Genomic DNA, 22,213 nt, shown 5'->3' on the forward strand with positions numbered 1-22,213 from the left:
AGACGTTTCCCACTTTGATCGGCCATCATCATTGTGCCTCACTGATGGCCCGGGGACGGGATTTGCCAGGGGTAGGAGCTGATGCCAGTCGGAGTTGCTGAATGCACCCAAGGCGGCGGCGGGCGGGCGGGCGGTCGAGCGGCTCCAATCGCCCGCCTCTGCTCCTCTCAGGGTTCTGGAGCTGTTCCCGGCCGCTGAGTGTTTGTCACTTTGCTTTATTCTCTTGGTTGGGATTCAGGCACAGTACAAGCTGTGAGGAACAGCTCCTGGCTCCAGCGACGTTTCATTTCCAATTCAGCTCCATTCACTGGCCATCTCAAGGAAAAATCAGTTTCTATTTTACCTTGTTTTTACTTCTCCGCTTTGGATTCACTGCAGTTTCTGAGATGTTTAATGTTTTTATGGAATATCAGACTTGAGGTTCTAGCGTTCTTTCGTAAATATGTTTTGGTAGTTGATGTGCGTTGTCTTGTGAAATAGGATTAGCTAAAAACAGCAACTTAATACCATGCACAAGAATCCTGTCGATTCTGCTTTAAAGTTCCTTATTTGAAAATCCCTCTGTGTAATGTAGCCTCATATTAAAAACAAAAAGAACCACAGATTTGGATGATGTCATGCACAATTATGTTGTCAGTGTCTGATAGCTGGCCAGCCAGAAATGTGACAGAAGTGGGAGTTTTTATACACAGTAAAGTTTAAAATCTGCCCTGTGTGCTCTTTGCTAATTATTTATATCATTTCCCAGGCCTTTTGAAAGCAGTTTTTGACAGCTGATTATTTGGTGATGTCATCCTAGCTCTGAAAAGTTAATGCAGTGCTTGTGTGCTGACAGTAAGGTCACATTGCTTTAAAATTCAGATGAACCATTTCAGGATGTTTTGCAGTTCTTGGGAACACAAAGATGTGACAAAGCCTGACTAAGTTGCGCTCGCTGATGTCCAAAGGAATTTCTGGTGCTGTCATGCACAAGTCAGAAGCCGTTGCTTAAAATGGCAACCATGGAAAGTTCCGGGAGTACACAGTATATAGGTGTTATTTGTGATAGATCTTAAGTAGTTTGTGCTTTGTGAAGTTTTCCCTGACAGCGAATGACTGTTTGTAATTTATACGAGTGGGTCTCCTTTTATGGGATTAGTTGTTTTGTTTCATGGAGAAGTCATTTCTCTTCATTTGCACCTTGGGAGGGGCAAACAGGAGTTGGTCCCCGTCACTGGTTAACAAGGTTCATGATGACAAGGGAGATGGTCGCATGCCGTTCCACATTGGATCCCTCATCCGTCTGCTGGCACCATCAGGCTCTGTGTGTATTCTAGTATTTTGGGTACAATAGCTATTTGTGTATAGCTATTACTGACAGCTAAAACTCTACATTTCAGCTTTAAACTCACAGCTTTATTTTTAAGTAATGAGTTTTGTTTTATTATTGTGAGGAAATCTTACCACATAAACTTGTTTGGAGCTTATAAAATCAATGGACCATTAAAAAAAAAAAAACTCTTGACTGTAATTTTTAAGTATCAATATATAAAGGATATGTACAAGACTTCCCTTTGGGCTGCTTGCTGGAATAGGGTCACGAGAAACCCAAAGCCCGTTTGGCACACCTTGCAGTGGCACTGTATCCACGGAGCTACGTGGGTGGGTCGGTTGGGAATTAGAGAGAACATCATCGGGGCGTGGTAAGACTTGCATCAGGTGTCTGGGTTATAGGAGATCAGTTACACTGTCTGCACATCGGGATTCTCTGCGAATTGGAGAGATCCAGCCACGGTCAAAGTTTTGTCCACTGACGTTGTGTGATGCTGGGGGGTTTTACGAGAAAACCACAGCCTGAGGATTGGGACACTGTAAAGCAGGAGGTCTGGAATTTTTCCCCCAATTTCCTCCCCAGGTGTATATTCCACTGCTTCATTAATATTTTGGGAATTCCATCCATATACCATATCAAATATCAAGTATTTTCTTTTACAACCATTTCCTACATATCCAGTTACAGCATGCACAATGGATAAAGAACAGGCGGAAACCCCCGTAGACTTCATTGCTTATTTACATGAAGATGTCCTTTGAAAATCTGTGCATCTATATTACTGTATATGTATATTATGTTTATAAGTGTGTGTGTTACATGTCAAAGTTTGTGTTGGACGTTCAGTTTGTAACAAAGTGAACATTTTCAAGATACCTCCTTGCCTAAGGTGACAGTGAGAATATTTAGAGCAGCTGTTTCTGGTGAAGAGGCTTTACCTTTCAGTAAGAGGATCTGTTTTGTAAGCAGTAAGTATGTCAGCACAGAAGCACACTTTGCCTGTCCTTCAGTGCATGCTGGGATAGCCCCTCCACTCATCAGTCATTACGGAGCACTCTAAAGACACCTGTAGCTGTGGTCTGATTATAGCAGACCTAGGGAGAGCCTCACACGTACCTACCGGCTGACCCTGGGCTGTGAATGTGACATGTCTGAGTTCTGAGGATGCATTGTATATAATGCAGTACCTAAACCAGAAGAGTTATAGGCTATGGAGAAAGACTGGCAGACGGTAAGGATTAAAAAATGTTAGGATAGAGCTGTGTTGTAGTTTTAGATCGTCTTATTGTGGTAGCTTGACTGCCAGCGTTGTGTAACGTCACGGTTTGTGTGTCTGCTGTGTGAAGAGATGTGAATTAAGGAGACCTGTCGGCCGAATTTGGTTCTCGGGGGCCATTTGATGAAATGGCACTGTAGAAATGCCAGTTCCCAGAGAAGCATTGCAGCAGGATGCTTAGATTAACGCGTGATGCTCTAATGAGGTCACCTTTTTATTTAGCCTGAGCGCTGTGCTGAAACGCAGAAAGGTGCAGATCAGCATGAGCCATGTCTCTCGGGATGAGCCCCAGGTGTCCTTGTAGGAATCTGTTATTTCCCCTCACGGCCGACGTGGTTTAGAGCGACTGTGTCCCGGACCCTGTTCCCGCTGGGGTGTCTCACGTTTATTCGCAGGAGAACTGATTAAGCTGAAGGTCACCTACTGTTTGAAGGGCTTATGTTAATCAGAAGGGTTGCACCCCAGATGTGTGGTGTGACTGTACAATCATGCACTCAGAACGTTGCATCTGCATTCTGATATCGCACTCATGATGGGACCCTTCATGTTGCCGCCTTATTCTTTCTGAAGTAACTTCCGATATGTGATGCTTGGTGGTCAGCACTTGTGGCCCAGTATGAATTACTAGTTATCATCTTGGGTTGTGGGTTTATGCATGGTTTGGTGCCAGAAAACAAAGTGCGTGCGTGCGTGCACACACACACACACACACATGCACAAAACAGCTTGTGAGTTTTTGGCAGTTGCTCAGGTCATTGTTTTGTGAGTTAGATAGATAGAAATTCTAGGTTGCCCGGCTGACAGCTGCCCTTACTTGGGGTTTCACTGCATTTGAAACCCTTTCTCATTGTTCCCATGCATCGCTCCCGTGCTGGTTTTTTCTCTTGCCGATGGCTCATTCTGTAAACTTAGGCCTCGCCCCTTTTCCCCAGTTTCACACGTGTCACAAGCATAGCACCTCCTCAGGTTCTCCCCGATGTAACCTAATTCTCTGTTCCCTTCTGCAGCTGCCGGACGAGCAACAGGAAGAGCCTAATAGGAAGCAGAGAGCCCTCAGCTCTCCCACGGCCCCACTCGCCGCTCTCCGCTCACACAGGTGAGTGTTCTTACACTGGGGACACTGGCGCCCCCTTCAGCCTGACTGATGCAGCTGCTTCTGGTTCTTCAGGCTCCAGAGGAGCTTATTAAAACTCCTGATTGTGGATTATGACTCTTTCTGCTTGAAGGGTGCAGACTGTAAGTGTCCTTAACACCTGCTGCCCGCTTCTCTACCCTTGTGTTCTGGGCGCGTCTGACTCCTGTCTGTAAACACCAATAACTAGGTGCATTTTGGATTTAGCTGCAAGTTCTGAGCATCTCTCTGTTTTCAATGGCACAGAGCTGAGACTTAATTTCCTCATACAGTTTCCCTTGTTAACCACAGGAACTTAATGAAATTATTGATTAATCAGGCAGTTACTCTGGCGTATACAAATATATCAGCAACGTCATCTGCTCTGTGCTCCATTTAGTTTTGGGGCTTAAAAGTAAAATAAGATGTACAAAATAAGTTGGTGCCCATCTGTTGTGCAGCTGTTTTTATTTGTCAGGTCAAAGCACCCAATCTCTGATTGTCCTGGGCAGTTAAAGGCCTCTTACTGAACTTGCGTGAAATGAGAGACTTGGCAAGGCAGGTTCCCACCTCATCCGGCAGGGGCCATTGTTCTGGCTGAATGAAAAAGCAGTTGGCTGTTCCTTGCTGAGAGCTGCCATCTCCTGAGAGAGACGGTAGTGTTTCTGGGGGGAATTTCCCACCGTTGTGACCTTTTGACTTTGTTTTCAAGAAGTAGCCTTTGTTTAACCTTTATCTGAATCAGCTTTCTGGTGAAAAATGTTTTTAACAGCATTTGTCATGCCTAGGATGTTGTGTAGCTGTAGACCCAAGCTGAGACTTTTGGTCTGAGAAAACTCTCCCAGCAGAGTGTGGCAAGATCGGCTGGTATAGCAGTCCGGCTCTCCATGCCCTTGGTACATCTCCCTCTTGGCGCCGCCCAACAGCGATTGTGACTTTCCTCGCAGGAAGCACGTGTTCTGCAGTAAAGGGAGGGGGCCCTCTTCCCTGCGAATAGCATTTCCTCCCAAATTGGCGCTCCGTGATGTAGGGAGGCTCACTGTATAAATATGGCCGAGCTGTGGTGGCTCACGGTTTTGACCCACCGTCCCCAATGAAGCAGGAGCTGAGCGACACTCTGAATGCGGCCAGCAGGTCGCCACCCCCCCTCGGAGCCCGGGCGCAGCCGTGGGAATGCGGTGAGTCCGACCCGGTTGCACTGCCGATGCGGTACTGCGCGAGGGTTCAACTTGAGCATCGCATTAGGGGTTTATGTGCCTTGCTGGAACATTCTAAAGGGTCTGCTTGCAAGCCCACACTGGGAGTATTAGGTGGGTCTGTTATTGGTCTGGTTTTGCTGGCTTGTGGGCTTTTCCTTTCTGGATGATCCCAGTCTCAGCACTGGATAGATGTATGGCTGCAGTCAGGAACAGGAAGAGAGCGTTTGCTGCTCCACACCATGAGCTTCAGGAAATTAGCACTTTGCTTGGTGTACTTTGTGTTTTGTGGACCCACCCTTTTGTCTGTTTTGAAGCTGAAACTTAAAAAGTAAAACTAGGAAGGTCCCAATTTGTGAAGGTTTCTTTTCTTAATCTACTCCCTCATTAAAGTGAAATACCATCTTAGTAAGGCCATCCGCACCTCGCCCCCCTCCAAGGTTTTGGTAAATATCACCTTGGATATGATCTGCAGCTCGTAATAACCTAAATCTGCCTGTAATGTCTGTGTGGAATGGTACGGTACTCGATAGAGAGCCGCACAGTGTTGGGTGTGGCTGTTGGGCCCTTCAGCCCTTGTATTACTGCACGGTTGAAAAGGTGACATTACTGATGAGCCAGTGGCCCCCTCGTCGATCAGCGCTGCCGGGATCCCCTTATTATACCTGGAAGGGCTGTCATTGTTTGGCGGGCCTAATTAACTGTTTACCTCCCCTCAGCAGTTGAGTTAATTACACGCTCTGTCTCGGGCCGAGTGCCGGCTCCCCTTCGTCGCAGAGATGGAGACGCCTGTAGCGTTTGGGAACCGAGCTGCCAGCCGAAATCCCGCAGCGGCGGGGGTGTGCTGCGGAGATGGTCCACGCCATATGGGGCATGCAGACAGACCCACCCGCTCACTCACAGCGAGGCCCTTCTCCGGCAAACGAAGGTCACACGTCACAATCCGAGCTACCGGGCTTGGCGTTTGGCTGCCACTCACCCTCGGCCGAGCTGCCTGGGGCAGGGAGCGGGCTTTTGTTCCCACAGCGTCTCCTTCCTGCCGTCTCGCCTCTTCCGTCCTGCGGGTGTCAGGGACTGATGTCGCGGGCCTTCTTTGTCAGAAGCCAGCCGGATGTGTGGGGGAGGTCATGGGGGGTTGGGGTGGGCTCCTGCTGAGGGCCGTGCTGTTCATATGGTCATAGTCCGAAATGACTGCCATGTGTGAATTAGCCCAAGTGAAGCACGGGTGTGTCAGAATGACAGCAACATTTTGCTTAATTACAGTCTTTGACCATGGAGAAGTGTTCTGTAATTCTGGACTCCTTTTTAAAGCACATTTCATAAGAAATATTAAATGAATGTTTTAGTTTGATTTATGTGAAAAGTGTTTATGACTCTGAAATCTTTTTTTTTCTGGCAGTGTGTGGATGAGGGAGACACTTGCCTAGTCTGGTTGAATCACAGGATAGGCTTGCTAGTCAGATTTCACACTGAATTCGTTTGTAAATACATTACTGTTGATACTTTCATTGCGATAGCTGTGTTGCTGCTCTGTCTCATGGTTTAGCCAAAGCTACTTCTATTTTTTTGCGTATGTTAGTGATACAAAGTTTTAGTATGGAGAAGCAGTACAGATGTGAGAGAGAAGTACCTCCAGCAATGTGATGCGGAGCGACGTTTCTTACTGGGAGTTACTTTTGCAATATATTAGACTCAAAGGCTGTTTTTCAAAAATGTAGGCCTTGAGTCGGGATGGCTGCACCTCCACATGAAAGTCAGGAGAGATGTTGGTCACGTCATCGCTGGTTGGAGGCCTCTCGTTGGGTTGCTGTTTATGTCAGTAAGCTGTTGGTTCTGTGCCCTGCTAACGAGTCCAAGAAGTAAAACATGACAAATTGTATCACCTGTTCATATGTGGGGGGCGGCATGGTGGTGCAGTGGTTAGCACTGTTGCCTCACACCTCTGGGACCCGGGTTCAAGTCTCCGCCTGGGTTACATGTGCGCGGAGTTTGCATGTTCTCCCCATGTCGTCGTGGGGTTTCCTCCGGGTACTCCGGTTTCCCCCCACAGTCCAAAAACATACTGAGGCTAAATGGAGTTGCTAAATTGCTCCTAGGTGTGCATGTGTGAGTGAATGGTGCGTGAATGTGCCCTGCGATGGGCTGGCCCCCCATCCTGGGTTGTTCCCTGCCTCGTGCCCATTGCTTCCGGGATAGGCTCCAGACCCCCCGCGACCCAGTTGAATAAGCGGTTTGGAAAATGGATGGATGGATGGATGTTCATATGTGTAACTATGAATGCGTGAGCTAGGAGGGTGAACTTAATAGCAATACATTTTTTACTTCGGGTGTCAGTGATGGCAAAACCTGCATTAGTTGTGCTGGAGCTTATGTGGGGAAAATAGCTAGTAAACTTCATGAAAGTAATGTTTCAATTGCTTCAATTACTGATACTTAAAATGCTTTATTTACTGCAGGTGTGTATATACCACAAAACCACAAAGGAGATGTTTTAGGATTTTTAGGATGTTTTAGGATTTTTTACATAAGAAGGAAGCATTTTCTTTAATTCACAAAATACACATGCTGCCCATTAATTAAATGAGCTGCATATGTGGATGTTGTGAAACACAATAAAATGCTTTCAGAATCATGAAGATAAATATGCTGAAGTTTTTTTTTTTTAGTGAGCCATGCAGATGGAGGATGGCATTCTGTCTCTCCCCCCACACCCCCCACTCCCCTGTCTGTCTGTACTGGGTGAATGAGCCATGCAGATGGAGGATGCTGTTCTGTTTGACTCTCCCCCCCCCCCCCCAATCCCCCTGTCTGTCTATGCTGGGTCAGTGAGCCTTCCAGATGGAGGAGGTCATTCTGTCTGACGCTCCCTTCTCCCCCTGTTCCCCTGATTACAGGAACCAGTCCCCAGGATAGCCCCCGGAACTTCTCTCCCAGTGCTTCTGCGCATTTCTCCTTCACACGCAGGTAAGTGTCCTATGAGACAGTGAGAGGCTGGTCATCCCAGGATCCTTTCCTCTGGTAGGCTTGTGTTGACTGCTGAGCCCAATCAGAATGGTAGAGGCCTACACTATGATACAGATTATCCCCAGTAATGTTTCCTGATACGACAGCGCACATTGTCCTAATATATCTGTTCCTGTGTGGTAAAGATTGCAAGCAGAAGAGCTTTTGTTTTGCTAATTGTTGTGCACAGCCATAGACAGATTTTTCAAGGATGGCTCCGTGTCCCACGTTAGATTCCAAATATTTCCCAGCCGACATTGCCAAGGATTTGGTGGCTGGAATAAGATGGCTCTTCTGGTGCATTAGGTTGTTTGAGAAACACTTGGGTTGATGTGAGAAGCACTTTTAGTGTTAGATCAGTTGTCTCTCATCCATGATGTAAAAAAAAAATGTAAATAAAAAACTAGGCAACTATCACGCCGTGGCCCATCGCTGCTCTTCTGCGGTCCTGTGGCTTTTTTGCGTCTGGTGACGCTCCCTCACACCGCTGGAGATTAAGATCCACATCTCCCCCCCCACCCCCTTTTTTTCCCTCCCCCGGCTTCACTCCTACCCGTCACGATTTTCTCTGATGCTATTCTTCAGTCATGGCCACAGACCTGACAGGTAAAACACAAAATAATGAATATATCAGATGGCTGCCATCTCTCTCACTGATATATCGACTGGTGTGCGTCCAGGAATCTGTATTTATCTACACGCCGACCCTCTCGCTGTAGTTTGTGTTCCTTAACCAAGGCATGCTGTGAGTGCGTGTATGTTCCTCCTCGTGTGCTTCACCCTAATGTAAGCTTAAGACAACGAGCAGAGACCATAAATCCTTCCTGGGATCCGTTAACCTTGACTACAGAAATCATGATTTGGTCTAATTATCCTTTTGGGGAAGGGTTTTAATCTCCATCTCGTGGACCAGGGGATCCCAGACTAAGTCTGAAATGTTTGCCTTCCACGCTCTCATGCGAGTGTTAGCAGTCCTGATCATCTTTACATTTGTGAAGGCCTTCATTTGTGTTTGTTTTCACTAAGGTCTGTTGTTTGGTGGCAAGAAAATCTTGCTTGTGTATTTTCTTGCCCTTGTATATAGAATGTTACTGTAAGTACAGTATGTTTGGGGTTGTGAGTTACTTTAACTTATTAAAGAACCGATTACGTACAAGAACAGTCAGCTTTGTGTCATGCAACCATATACATGGCACCATCGCATCATGTGTTATTTCTTGCTTTTTTAATTGTCATAGCTGTTTTTCTGTTTGATTTGATTTAGCACTCTCCCTTTCAATTTTATCCAGGACTGATGGCCGACGCTGGTCCCTGGCCTCACTCCCGTCCTCTGGTTATGGGACGAACACGCCCAGCTCCACCGTTTCGGTAAGCACACCCCTCACTGCATTTCAGCACACCTGATACATGCTGGAAACGGGTTGGCTCACAGCTGCCTGTGTAAATAGATCATTAACAGCAGAATAGTAATTAGGGTCGCTGTGACAGCTGGCTGCGGGCAGGGGTGTCCTCACGTGCCCAATCGCGGAGAAGCTTATCTTGCGGTTCCCACACACTACCCACCCTCCGAGCATCGACCAGAGATGAGTTATTTAGTAAGCTATAGCTGGGGTAGTTGTCACCGTCTGTGGCCACGGTGGCCGGTAGTGAGGAGAGAGGCCCGGTAAACATTTCTATGGGGGGGGAGGGACACTCCCCTTTGTTTGGACTTAATTATTGAGCAATAATTAAGAAATCGGTTTATTACTTATGTGCTGCCTTTTCTCAATCATCACCTTAATTTGAACCTTTTGTACTATAAAAATCTGTTTATTAAGGTAATTGTACTGCTCAGTACATGTAGCTGTCATATAGCTGCGATTCTCAAAAATGAATGCAAAAAATTGGCAGCTTTTTTTTTTTGTTTTTTTTAATGATCTGGCTGGGTGAGCCGCGCTGCTGATTTTATTTTTATAGTTGTGTCCATACGTCTGTTTTGTCTCCCTGCCACACTCGGTCTGTTCAGTCAAATAAACCCCTGAACAAGTCCCATGGCTTGAAGGCACTTAAGCATGTGTCGCTCTCCCTGCGCAGTGCTCAGATACACCGTCCCATTGTGTACAGTTTCAGCCCCAACTTGACGAAAAGCCTTGTGCAGCCATGCCCCCTAAAGTCTTTGGTTTGGTTTGTCCTTACTGCTAACATAATTAAACTCAAAGTGCTTCAGTCATAGATGTTAGCACATACTTGTCGTCACACCCACTATCTAGCCCTCTACTTAATTTTGGTGATTTTTTGGGTGCTGTGCCTGTCATCGGGAGGTCACTGGTTCAAATCCCAGGGTCATCAGAGTGATGTCACCGTCAGCCCCCTAAGCAAGACGCTTAACCCCCAATTCCTCCTGTCACTGTCTGGCCCAGTTTTTTTCAAAAATGCATGCTGATTTGGATTAAAGCATCTGCCAAATAAATAAAATATAAACCTTTAAATGTAAATAAGAATCTGAACTCACTTCATTGCCATTATGTGCAAAGATACCAGAATTCTGGTCTGGTGCCAAACACGATACAAGACAAAAATTAGACATACAAGGGGAACACTTTTGCACAGAACACTGTGCAAAAATCTGGAATACAATTAAGAGTACACATATTAACAGAATTAATTGTCTAAGACAATAAGTTGGCTGTTTACATCAGGCTGGCTTTATAATAAGGCAACTGATTGGTTAATTTTAGACTGATGGTAGACTGTAATGAAGAGTGTATACATTTATATATGTATATGTGTGTGTGTATATATATATATACACACACACCATATGTATTGCGTTCATCAGTGCAAAGTAGTTGGTGGCAGAGAACTTAGCTTGGTGGTCAGAGCGCAGTGTGAAATGGCTCCCTGAAATGTGAGATGATTGAGGTGACGTGAGACCTACCACAGACAACTGTCTGTCACTGAACCTCAGCAGCAGGCTTCCCAGACACGCGCTCTTCCCTCTGCACATTGGCGACCAGCTGAATCGTTAGTCTCTCTCTTTTTCTTGTTCAATGTATTTTCGTTTCATTTCCAGTCGTCCTGTTCATCACAGGAGAAGCTGCACCAGCTGCCGTTCCAGCCCACTCCTGACGAGTTGCACTTCCTGTCCAAGCACTTCTATACGGAAAGCATCACCGGGGATGACAGGCGGAGGGCTGTGCCCATGCGCCCGCGCTCTCGGAGCCTGAGGTAGGAACCGCAAGCCCCGCCCCACCCGTGGTGCTGCTTATTTATTAGTATTACTACTATTCTCTAATGTGAAGTTTCAAAAACCTTTTCCTGTAAATCCATCTCTACTGAAAAATCCTCTTTAAAATGCAAGGCAGGATATTGCACATGCATTTCTGGCTGAAGTGTCCTAGACTTTTATCTTCGTGCTGTGATTCACTAACCAAGCATTCTTAGTGATGCCAATGTGAAATGTTGGTGGTTTAAAACCAAGTGCAAGTGCCGTTTCCCGACTGCTGCACATCGTCAAACTGCAGTTGCACTTTCTGAGTCGTCATTTGTGCCTTTCAGCCCTGGAAGGTCTCCGTCTTGCTGCGACAATGAGATCATTATGATGAACCATGTCTACAAGGAGAGGTTTCCTAAGGTGAGGTGCCCGCTTTCGTGGGTGTATTCTTTTAATGATGTATGTGGGCTCGCAGAAAAACATCCCCAGAAAGGGTACCTAACCCCGAGTAAGGCGCCGCTCACTGCTAATTAGCTCTCGTGATCTCGGCCTACTCCAGGCCACCGCTCAGATGGAGGAAAGGATCCAGGAGATCATTCTGCACAACTCCCCGGAGAGCGTGCTGCCCCTGGCCGATGGGGTCCTCAGCTTCGCCCACCATCAGATCATCGAGCTGGCCCGCGACTGCCTGGAGAAGTCACGCCAAGGCCTCATCACTTCCCGCTACTTCTGCGAGCTCACTGACAAGCTGGAGCGCCTCTTCCAGGAGGTGGGCTCCCACTGCCGTTTCCTGAGCATTAGGTACAGCTCTGTCCTGTGGTCTCTCACCACCGCCTGGTGACCTGGCAGTTACTTGATAACAGCTGGTGACCAGCAGTAAAGTCACACGCCGTTGCTGAAATGTCTGACGCATCTGAAAATGAGTATGTGACTGTAATGAATCATATAAAGGTCATTGAACCACTCTTCTGCATGTCCCAGTGGTATGAATGCCAGTCCCCCAGCGCATCCCTGTCTGGGAAATCCTTTTTTGAGCTCTGGTTTTTGAGAGCCCCTTTATCCCTGGTGTGTGATGAAGTTTTCCGATGCCCGCCCCCCCGTCACACATCCTCGCTGCTGACTTTCAATGACATGACCCGCTCAGAACTTGCTGAGCTGTCCCAGAAAGAAATCTGGAAAGATTCTTTTAGTTTAAAAATCACGTTTTCTTTATAGGAAAGATACAGGCAGAGTGCATTTCCTGCCTGTGGTGCCCTTTTTCATTCCCCCTGCAGTATATGCATGTATGTCTCTTATGTGTGCTTTTGTTCCTACCAGTTGCCTCTTGTATCCCTTTTCGCGGTGCTGGTGCCGGTGCTTAGCCGGTGCCTGATACGGAACCAGTTCTGGACCTTTCCACTGCCAATTAACTGGTGCCATGTCTGGAAAAACTGGCTCTGGCCTGGCTCCAGAGAATTGCCGGTCTGAAACTGGGAACCCCTTATGTTGGCATATGGGAAGGGGTTATTGTACACTCCAAACTTTAGCTCAGTTTATTTCCAGTAATTTGTTTTGATTTGAAAACATGGAGAAATTTAATTAGAACTGGTGAAAGCTGGCTACATTTGTAGTACGTAGCTAATTTTTTATAATAAATAACTTTCACAAAGTGGCGCAGGATGGAAAAAGTGTAGAAAGGCCCCACTGTTCTATATTCGTTGTCAATTGCCAGCCTCCAGCACGTTTCCTTTTGGGTGCACGCGAATGGAAAGTGGTGCTTGCTCTCCTAAGTATATGATATACATAGTGACTCCGGCTCCACCTGAGAATCAGCTCCCTGTCAGCACCGGCATGGGCGTGGCTCCGCCTCAGAGACCCTGAAATGTTTCCAGCCATCATTTGTTCCCTCTGGCTTTGTTTAGTCAACGGAGCGTTCGGAGAGCGGGGAGGTGACGTTCATCAAGGAGCTTGTGAAGAAGATCCTCATTGTCATCGCAAGGCCTGCACGGCTCCTCGAGTGCTTGGTAGGCCCGCCCATCCATTGCTCCCCACGTGCACTGCCCTGTGGGTTTCTTCCAGTGACACTATCCTTTTCTCCCCCCACCCATGGTAGGAGTTTGACCCTGAGGAGTTTTATTACCTTCTGGAGGCAGCAGAGGGCCATGCCAAGGAGGGCCAGGGCATCAAGACAGACATCCCGCGTTACATCATCAGCCAGCTAGGCCTCACCCGCGACCCTTTGGAGGGTGAGGAGTATGACACGGCCTGTCGGGGAGGCCCTGAATCGCACGTGTGCATGCGCATGACCCTCAGTGCCTCATTGTCCCCCCAGTCTGCCTGGCCCATCGCTGAGTTGCTTGATTCTGTGTCACTAATTATCATTTCAAATCTCTTTTTGAAAATGGTAAATAAAACACACCGCACAATTCCATATGATATTTTGAGGCAGCTAATTTCTTATTCGGGTTCCTGGGCCCATTTTCAAAATGCCCCAGACATATAGCAATTAGTTTAGGTTAACCCAGACACTTGTACTTTCAAATTTTATATATATATTATAAATATATTTATATATTATTTAACCTCTGTGCTTATATGGAAATCACTCTGTCATGACAGGAAGTGCTTTGGCCTTCATTTTTCAAAATTTAATTAACTTCAGACACTTTTCTGCGTTGGTCCTATTATAATAACCTAAAAAAAGTTTTAAATTGACCCATCCGCTAATTAAAATGGGCTTATTATACAGCCTCGGCAAAGTTCTTCATGTGGAAATTGGTCAGATATTCGCTAATACAGTTTTACAGGCAGTGAGGAGCTGAACAGATGTTACATCTGAAGTGGAACTCTTGATGTTAATGTTGGCAGTAGTATCTAACATGTTCTCGAGCGGTCGCATCTCTGAGATGAAGCATTCCTTCATGATTGACTTTATGGGGCGGGTATTTACCACCAGACGCCCAGAAGGCGGTTGTGCATTATGGGTAATCTTGCATGCATGTATTCCCATGAGTCCTCTACACGTTACGTTCGAGTACCGCGAGATAATGTCCCCAAGTGGCATCTCTCCATTTTTTCCATCATCAGCGGCCGTTGTGTTTTCCTACCCAATGTATAGAAGTCAGCCGAAATCAAAGATGGCAGATGGCTCTTAATGACATGTTTATTGCGTGTATGTCGTCTCGGCCTGGAGGCAGTTGCGGGCTGTTTTTCGGCAGCCCCCCGATGGAACTAATGTCTTGCTGATCGTGCACGTTTCTCCATTACTGGTCCCAGCGCGCCTGTTTGCCAACGTCTGTGATGCTCACAGAAAGCCATTTCTGCCATGCCCGGTTTCTTAGGCATGTCCAAAACGCACTGGGCTGATCATCAGAGTTCACGTCAGCATCTAATAAGGTTGATAAAGTGAAAACACAGCTCTTTTACCTGTTGGCAATGGGCCAGAAAAAAGTACAAAATGCTGGTTCTAAAGACTGACTGCATGCAGTTTACGGCCTTTTGTTGTGTGTGAACCTCTATGCCATAATACTACACTGTTAACATCCTTGTGGTTGAGAGACTCACCATAATGGGCCTGCATTGTTTACATATTAAGGTATGGCCTAAGATCTCACTTTTTTGTGCTTTCTTCAGTTTTGTGCTGAAAAGCTCTGGAACAGTACCCATGGCACTGACCTCACTGCGTCTCTTGTAGAAATCGCACAGCTGGCCAGCTATGACAGTGGGATAGCCGAGACCCCAGAGACTGATGACTCGGTGAGTGTTCATCTGTGGCCTCTAATCCTCAGAATGCTCCTGTCAAACTCTCCGGTGCACAGAATATTTTCCTCTCGTCTTTATTGATAGTGCTGAAATGATGTGATTTGCAAAATTCTCAGCTTTAATTCTCAAAGGGTGGCAGGTGCTGTAGATTTAGCTCATTTATCCTGCCGGGGTGTGTACTGGAGCAGTTCAGGCCGAGCATGTAGCTGATGGCGATTACAGAAGGGCCCCTTTGGGGCCTAACCCAGAAACCTTCAGGGGACATGTGAACCAGAGCTCCAGCTGCTGCCCTGCGTGATTTCTCCATAATTACACAGCATAACAAGAACTGTTAAAATGTTCCTATCAGTTGTGTATATGACCTTTTACGGGTGAGGTGGAGTTCCTGGGCACTGATGTCCGCCTCTCTCACCTGCTCAGTCTCAGAGCCTCAGCGCCGCCTTGAGATCTCGACGCAAGCCTTGCGAACCCGACTTTGAGATGATGAAACTCATCAGCAATGGCGCATACGGGTAATCTTTTATTTAGCTGTCGTGTTGATGTTCCTCAGCCCAGACTAAGCTTATGGTGGAGCAGGTGTCGATGTCATGCGTGATTACAGCTAGAAGTGAAAACCTAGAACATTTAAGGTCTTTGCGGTTCTCTGCAGATTCAATGGGATTCTGTCATCTCAATAGTGGACCTTCTGTGAAAATCAGATGCTGAGCCATTAGTTTTGACCTTGGTGGTCGTCATTAGTCCCTAGTATAGTACGTTGCCTAAAAATGTGAATTTTTTTGTAATGTTACATCGGGCTAGCGGATTTCCTTGCTACATCATTTTATGGTTGAACGTTGATCCAAAGCATTGTGATAGAGTGCCTCCGTTCTGCCGCAGAGCCGTGTACCTGGTGCGACACAAGGAGTCTAAACAGCGCTTTGCCATGAAAAAGATCAACAAGCAGAACCTGATCCTGAGGAACCAGATCCAGCAGGCCTTCGTGGAGCGTGACATCCTGACCTTTGCCGAGAATCCCTTCGTGGTCAGCATGTACTGCTCCTTTGAGACGCGCCGGCATCTCTGTATGGTCATGGAGTATGTGGAAGGTAGGCAGTGAGCAGCCAGAAATGATTCAGAGCCATGGGTTGGGCTGTGGTGAGGTAGCAAGTGTCACCTCCTGGTACCTAAATAATATCAGTGGTACAGAGTTCAGTATTTGTTCTTTAGATTTCTTAGTCACACTCCTCCAAAGATTTGCTAGGCTCGCGCACTAGATGATAGCGGCTAGCCAGTGCCTGTGTGCATCCCTCAGGGGGCGACTGTGCCACTCTACTGAAGAACATGGGTCCGCTGCCCGTGGACATGGCCAGGATGTACTTTGCAGAGACTGTCCTGGCCCTGGAGTACCTCCACAACTACGGCATTGTCCACCGGGATCTGAAGCCAGACAAGTGAGTAAAGTGGCCAAAAGGGCTGCCGTCACAGAGGGTCCTGTGCTTGTACCGAATCACCACTGTTACTCATGTATGACTTAGCTGCCTCCCACATGTAATGGAGGGTCAAATGGGCATTTTTATAGGGTGTCTTAGGAACTTGGTCATTCTCTAATGGAGGTTAAGATGTGTAGCCCCGGGCAGGTACCGTAGGGTCACCCATATCTCTCTTTCAGTTTACTGGTGACATCCATGGGCCACATCAAGCTCACTGACTTCGGGCTGTCCAAAGTGGGCCTGATGAATATGACCACCAACCTGTATGAGGGCCACATCGAGAAAGACGCCCGCGAGTTTCTTGACAAGCAGGTGCAAACGGGGCTTTCAGTTATCTCACTTTCACCGCAGTTGGTCACTTACCACTTTACCTAAAACTGTCCACCTTTTCAGAAGGTAAATTGATGTGGAAGGTGCTCAGAAGATCTTTTACTCCCGGTCAGATGTGTGACCCCATCCTCCTGAATGCTCTGTTTCTTAGATGTGTGTCCTTATGTCTAAGGTCATGTCTTGTGGCAGTGGTGGCCTAATGGCATCAGCAGATGCGCATTTATGAGCGAAACATTGCTGGTTTGAATCCCTAGACCAGCAAAGTACCACTGAGGTACAATGAGCAATGTGCTGCCTCCAAGCAATGCTCCCCGGGCGCTGAATTAGCTGCCCCCACTGTGTCACAATGTGACATATGGGTAAAATGCAGAGGACACATTACATTGTTGTGCACTGTGTGCTATGGTGTGTCAGCAGTGACAACTAATTATTTTCCCCCTTTCTTGTACACTGTAGGGACTGTTTTCCAGTACTTAAACCACGCATTTGTCCACAAATTGTAACTACAGTGATGGAAGGGGCGGCCCCAAAGTCTTTTTTTTTTTTTTGTAGCGGACCCCAGAAATAACAAACCTAGCCTTGCATATATAGCCCCTCTATGTTGGCTTAGGGTCTCCTGCTGCTGCAGGCCGTTGTGGCCCATCTAGCAACCTAGCAACCTGCTAGGTCTCTGCTGGAGTTACTCTCTCTTTTTATTTACTGCTTCAGCTATAACTTTGATTGCTAGTGCTGAGTGTGCCTGTGTGGGCATCCCTCCCCCTCTGATGGCCCGCCCCATGCCCCAGGTGTGCGGGACGCCCGAGTACATTGCCCCCGAGGTGATCCTGCGGCAGGGCTATGGCAAGCCGGTGGACTGGTGGGCCATGGGCATCATCCTGTACGAGTTCCTGGTGGGCTGCGTGCCCTTCTTCGGGGACACGCCCGAGGAGCTCTTCGGCCAGGTCATCAGTGGTAAGCCTTGCCATCCACAGTGATGTGATCCCATTTCTTTGTCGTGACTGACCATCCAGTTTTGTGGCTTATTCGGTATCTGTCCAAAGAACCGCCTGAATGGTCTCGTCATCCTATTACGTGTCTGGAAACGCCATCAGCAGTTTGTTGTGCATGAAGCTGCACCAACCTGCAGTTTCACCAAAGCCTTTCTACATTTTTGTTTTTGTATGAATTTAAAAAAAGGCTCACATTACACTGGAGATGTAAAGGTTCAGATGTCCATCCATCCATCCATTTTCCAAACCGCTTATCCTACTGGGTCGCGGGGGGTCCGGAGCCTATCCCAGAAGCAATGGGCACGAGGCAGGGAACAACCCAGGATGGGGGGGCCAGCCCATCGCAGGGGACATTCACACACCATGCACTCACACATGCACACCTACGGGCAATTTAGCAAGTCCAATTAGCCTCAGCATGTTTTTGGACTGTGGGGGGAAACCGGAGTACCCGGAGGAAACCCCACGACGACATGGGGAGAACATGCAAACTCCTCACACATGTAACCCAGGCGGAGACTCGAACCCGGGTCCTAGAGGTGTGAGGCAACAGTGCTAACCACTGCACCACCATGCCGCCCCCAGGTTCAGATGTATTTAATGATAATGTCCAAGTTGCTGTGATTTGCACAGGATGGTGGCTTCCTGACATTTCTCTGAGTTGTATGGGGTGTGTCGGATGTTCAGACGCCTGCATCCGAGGTGCAGTTTCTCAGTGTGTTCCCCTGGATTTCTCTCTCGCCATTGGGTGTATTCACACAGCTGTTATAGTGTAAACCCACACACCCCCTCCAAATATCCACGCCTCCTCACTCTTCGATATGGCTGTGATTTTGCTTATGGCTGCACCCACCCTCTCAGCATCCTCCCTGAGCGTGATGATAGCGTAACTCATTGGGCAGGGTCCTTATTGGTGCTGCGAGACATCAATCTGATGTCAGTCTGAATCAGACACAGGGATTGGAGCATTTCGGCATGTTTAGGGTCTGCCCCCCCCCCCACCACCACCACCCTTAGCGAGCCAAGCAGCTGAGCATTAATTAAGGATATGCAAACGCACTTATGCACTTACTGCTGAAGCCTAGGCTATTAAATACATATTCATGTTTCATCTCCAGATTTGATTAAAATGTACAGTGCTGTCAGCGACATGGCTGTGAGCAGAGTTTCATTCTGCTGATGACTCTGCAGCGCACCCTCTGATCCCTGTGTATACTCTCCTCTAAAGCGTGTGTTAGACTGTCTGCAAGATTCAGTACGTGATTCATGACAATCGGGGTGTTAAGTTTGAAAATGCCTTCCTTTGTGAGGATAAATGGCTTATTTCTTTAGCAGGAAAAAAAAACATACTTGAAAATAAACATTAGCTGAATACATTTGAATTGTGAACATTTTGAAGCTCATCTTCAAGAGATATATCTATTAGATATAAAAATGTCTGCATGCATTTTATGTTTGACATTTTTAAATGCTTGAAAACAAAGGTGTTGCCATTATAAACTGACATTGGATCCCCGTCTTTTAAGACGAGATCAACTGGCCTGAAGGGGAGGAGGCCCCGCCCCAGGAGTCACAGGACCTCATTACCCTACTGCTGCGACAGAACCCTCTGGAACGAATGGGTACAGGTGGGCCAGTCCGACGCCAGTACATCTGCTTTTGAGAGCCGTCTTTTCTCAAATTGGTGGTGTTTAGGACCCTACAGACTAATTTGTATTATTCTTCTGTTTTTATTTTCATTTCAACTGTATTAAATGCCCATTTAGCACAAATTGAGTCATGGTTGAAACTCTGTGAAGGGATTATCATTTTTAAAGAGCCAACTCACGCTGTTCGCTGAGAGCTGCAGGAAGGCTATTCTGCTCTGTATTTCAAGCATGGCGGGCTGTCAGTGTCTGAGCCCAGAGATGCCCCAATGGTCCATTAAATCAGACTCAAAAACCCCTCCCCTCATATCTGTCCCCAGCGTGAGCCTCTGTCTTCCATAAAGGTCACCTGCAGGAAATAAAATCAGATTATGTATGGGAATAGAGTGACCGTCTGGGGGAAGCTGAGAGGATCCAGTGAGGTGGCAGGTGCAAAGGGGGATGGCACTCTATCCGCAGCATGGTTGCCCGGGTGACTGATGTGTTATTGTGCCCACAGGTGGTGCCCATGAGGTCAAGCAGCATCAGTTCTTCCACAACCTGGACTGGAATAGCCTGCTGAGGCAGAAGGCTGAGTTCATCCCGCAGCTCGAGTCGGAGGATGACACCAGCTACTTCGACAGTGAGTCTCCCCACTGTCCATGTGGTCACCTCTGTAAATGTCAAACCCCTGGATCCTGCCTAACACCCCCCCCCCCCGAGCTGTTCCACTAACTAAATAAGTGGCTAGCAAACAGTGTCAGAAGATCGTAACTATTTTACTGCATCGGCATGTCCTAAATATGGAATGCTTTTATTCAATACACTTAATGAACAAAAGTATTGGGACACCTGCCCATTACACCTACAGGACCCCTTATGACATCCCATTCTAAATCTATGGGCATCAATATGGAGTTGGTCCCCCCTTTGCAGCTATAACAGTTGCTATTCTTCAGGGAAGTATTTCCACAAGATTTGGGAGTGTGTCTCTGGGATTTATTTCCCATTCATTCAGAAGAGCAGTTGAATGCGAGGGCCTGGCTGGCAATTTCCATTCATCCTAAAGATGGTTGATGGATTTCAGGTCAGGGCTCTGTGTGGGCCAGTCAACTTCCACACCAGACTCACCCAACCATGACTTTATGGACCTTGCTTTGTGCATTGTGGCACAGTCATGTTGGAACAGAACGGGGCCTTCCTCAATCTGCTTCCAACTTTGTGGGAATATAGAATTCTCCAAAATGTCTTGGGTAGGCTGAAGCCCTTCACTGGAACTAAGGGGCCTAGCCCATCCCCTGAAAAACAACCCCATACCAAACTTTAAAGTTAGCACAATGCAATTAGGCAGGTAACATTTTCCTGGCATTTGTCAAACCCAGACTCATCCATCAGACTGCCAGGCAAAGTGTGATTTGTCACTCCACAGAACATGTTTCCACTTTTCCACTGGGGTACTTGGTAATGTGAGACTTTGGCCATGGAAGCTCATTCCATGAAGCTCCCGGCACACAATTTTTGTGCTGTGGTTAATGGCAGAGGAAGTTTGGAACTCTGGCAATTTTTGCGCACTATGTGCCTCAGCACCTGGCGACCCTGCTCTGTTTCTTTGTCGTCTGTCATTTTGTGGCTCAGTTTCTGATCCTTAATGCTTCCACTATGCAATAATACCACTTACAGTTGACCGTAGAATATCTAGAAGAAATTTCAAGAAAGGACTTTGCAATGGTGACATCCTATGATTGTACCATGCGTGAATTCATTGAGCTCATTAGAACGACCCATTATTTCACAAATGATTGTAAACCTGACTACATGGTTAGGTGCTTAATTTTATACACCTGTGGCAATGAGTCTGAAACACATGAATTCAGTGATCAAGAGGTGTATTCCAATACTTTTGCCCTTAAAGTGTATGTTATGTAGTGACTGTTTGTGGCCAACAGGGGGCCAAGTTCTCTTTAGTGGAGCACATGCGAGTAGCCTGAGATCACCTTCTTTTTGCCTCCTGTCGGGCCACCAGGGTCTTAGTCCTTTGAAGATTTTGTGTTTGTTCACTAGCCAACTAATGGTTGCTCCCTGTTTGGTTTGTGATTGCGTGGAATCACATTTGGGAATGGTTGTGGGACTAATTTCCCACCATGCTTATACAGCTCGGTCAGAGAGGTACCACCACCTTGAGACGGAGGAAGAGGACACCAACGATGAGGATTTCAACGTGGAGCTCCGTCAGTTCTCATCCTGCTCGCACCGCTTCTCCAAAGTGAGCCCCCCGCCCCCATAAGCCTTCAAGACTGCAGTTGAGATGCTTCACTGAGAGATTTCGTTGCTCATATATTTGACATTTAAACATTTCTGCTAGTTTTAGTTGTGTGCTTACCAAAAATACTATATATTATCTTATATAAAATAATAAAACAGTGCAGTAGAATATTTTTCAAATGTTTTTTAAAAAAACGAACGTAGAGAAAATATTAGCATCAATAGAGCAGTGAAGAGAGGTCTGAGGGCAGACAGGTGGTGATGTGGAGTCGGAGAGCTCGAGTGCCAGTGTGGACTGAATGCAATTTCTAATGATGCCTGGGTGGGGGGGGGTCACTGGGGCTGTAGGTGTACAGCAGCCTGGACCTATCCCGTGGGCAGCTGGAGGAGAAGAGCGAACTCGAGGAGAAGGTGCCTAATGAAAGCCCTGTGAATGCAGACTCTCTTAGCTGGACGCCAGATTTCACAGACATGTGAGCCCACCGGTTAACGCCCCCACCCACCCATGACCTTGTCCGGGGTGTACAGATAATGGATGTTCATTTCTGTTGAAGATTGAATCAGAAATATCATTTGAAAATCGTTTCAAATGAACAATTGGACATTGGTCCACAGTGCTAGTGTCCTCCAGCTCTTGGTGATGTTTTTACAGGTCACTGCAATTCAGTTTTATTTGTATAACACATTTCCTTTTTTTCTCATCATA

The 22,213-nt window shown here is 47.0% G+C and overlaps 1 protein-coding gene across 18 annotated transcripts in view; it reads left to right on the top strand.

The window, feature by feature from the left end:
* Positions 1 to 22,213, top strand: part of mast4 (microtubule associated serine/threonine kinase family member 4) — a 102,487-nt gene that overhangs the window by 69,820 nt on the left and 10,454 nt on the right. For 8 of the 18 annotated variants that reach the window (XM_049019508.1, XM_049019514.1, XM_049019513.1 and 5 more), the window contains 19 exons: positions 3,596 to 3,684; positions 7,790 to 7,859; positions 8,484 to 8,504; positions 9,188 to 9,266; positions 10,951 to 11,105; positions 11,436 to 11,511; positions 11,651 to 11,860; positions 12,993 to 13,094; positions 13,184 to 13,316; positions 14,765 to 14,826; positions 15,253 to 15,344; positions 15,709 to 15,917; positions 16,124 to 16,262; positions 16,481 to 16,613; positions 17,417 to 17,582; positions 19,147 to 19,248; positions 19,766 to 19,888; positions 21,399 to 21,508; positions 21,856 to 21,980. In XM_049019508.1, coding sequence (XP_048875465.1) covers positions 3,596 to 3,684; positions 7,790 to 7,859; positions 8,484 to 8,504; positions 9,188 to 9,266; positions 10,951 to 11,105; positions 11,436 to 11,511; positions 11,651 to 11,860; positions 12,993 to 13,094; positions 13,184 to 13,316; positions 14,765 to 14,826; positions 15,253 to 15,344; positions 15,709 to 15,917; positions 16,124 to 16,262; positions 16,481 to 16,613; positions 17,417 to 17,582; positions 19,147 to 19,248; positions 19,766 to 19,888; positions 21,399 to 21,508; positions 21,856 to 21,980 — 2,196 coding nt within the window. Of the gene's footprint in view, positions 1 to 3,595; positions 3,685 to 3,753; positions 4,878 to 7,789; positions 7,860 to 8,483; positions 8,505 to 9,187; positions 9,267 to 10,950; positions 11,106 to 11,435; positions 11,512 to 11,650; positions 11,861 to 12,992; positions 13,095 to 13,183; positions 13,317 to 14,764; positions 14,827 to 15,252; positions 15,345 to 15,708; positions 15,918 to 16,123; positions 16,263 to 16,480; positions 16,614 to 17,416; positions 17,583 to 19,146; positions 19,249 to 19,765; positions 19,889 to 21,398; positions 21,509 to 21,855; positions 21,981 to 22,213 lie in introns of those variants that run through there. The other 10 variants (XM_049019510.1, XM_049019516.1, XM_049019515.1 and 7 more) reach the window with 5 other exon arrangements.

This window comes from Brienomyrus brachyistius, chromosome 7, assembly GCF_023856365.1.
Source record: "Brienomyrus brachyistius isolate T26 chromosome 7, BBRACH_0.4, whole genome shotgun sequence".
Taxonomy (NCBI): domain Eukaryota; kingdom Metazoa; phylum Chordata; class Actinopteri; order Osteoglossiformes; family Mormyridae; genus Brienomyrus; species Brienomyrus brachyistius.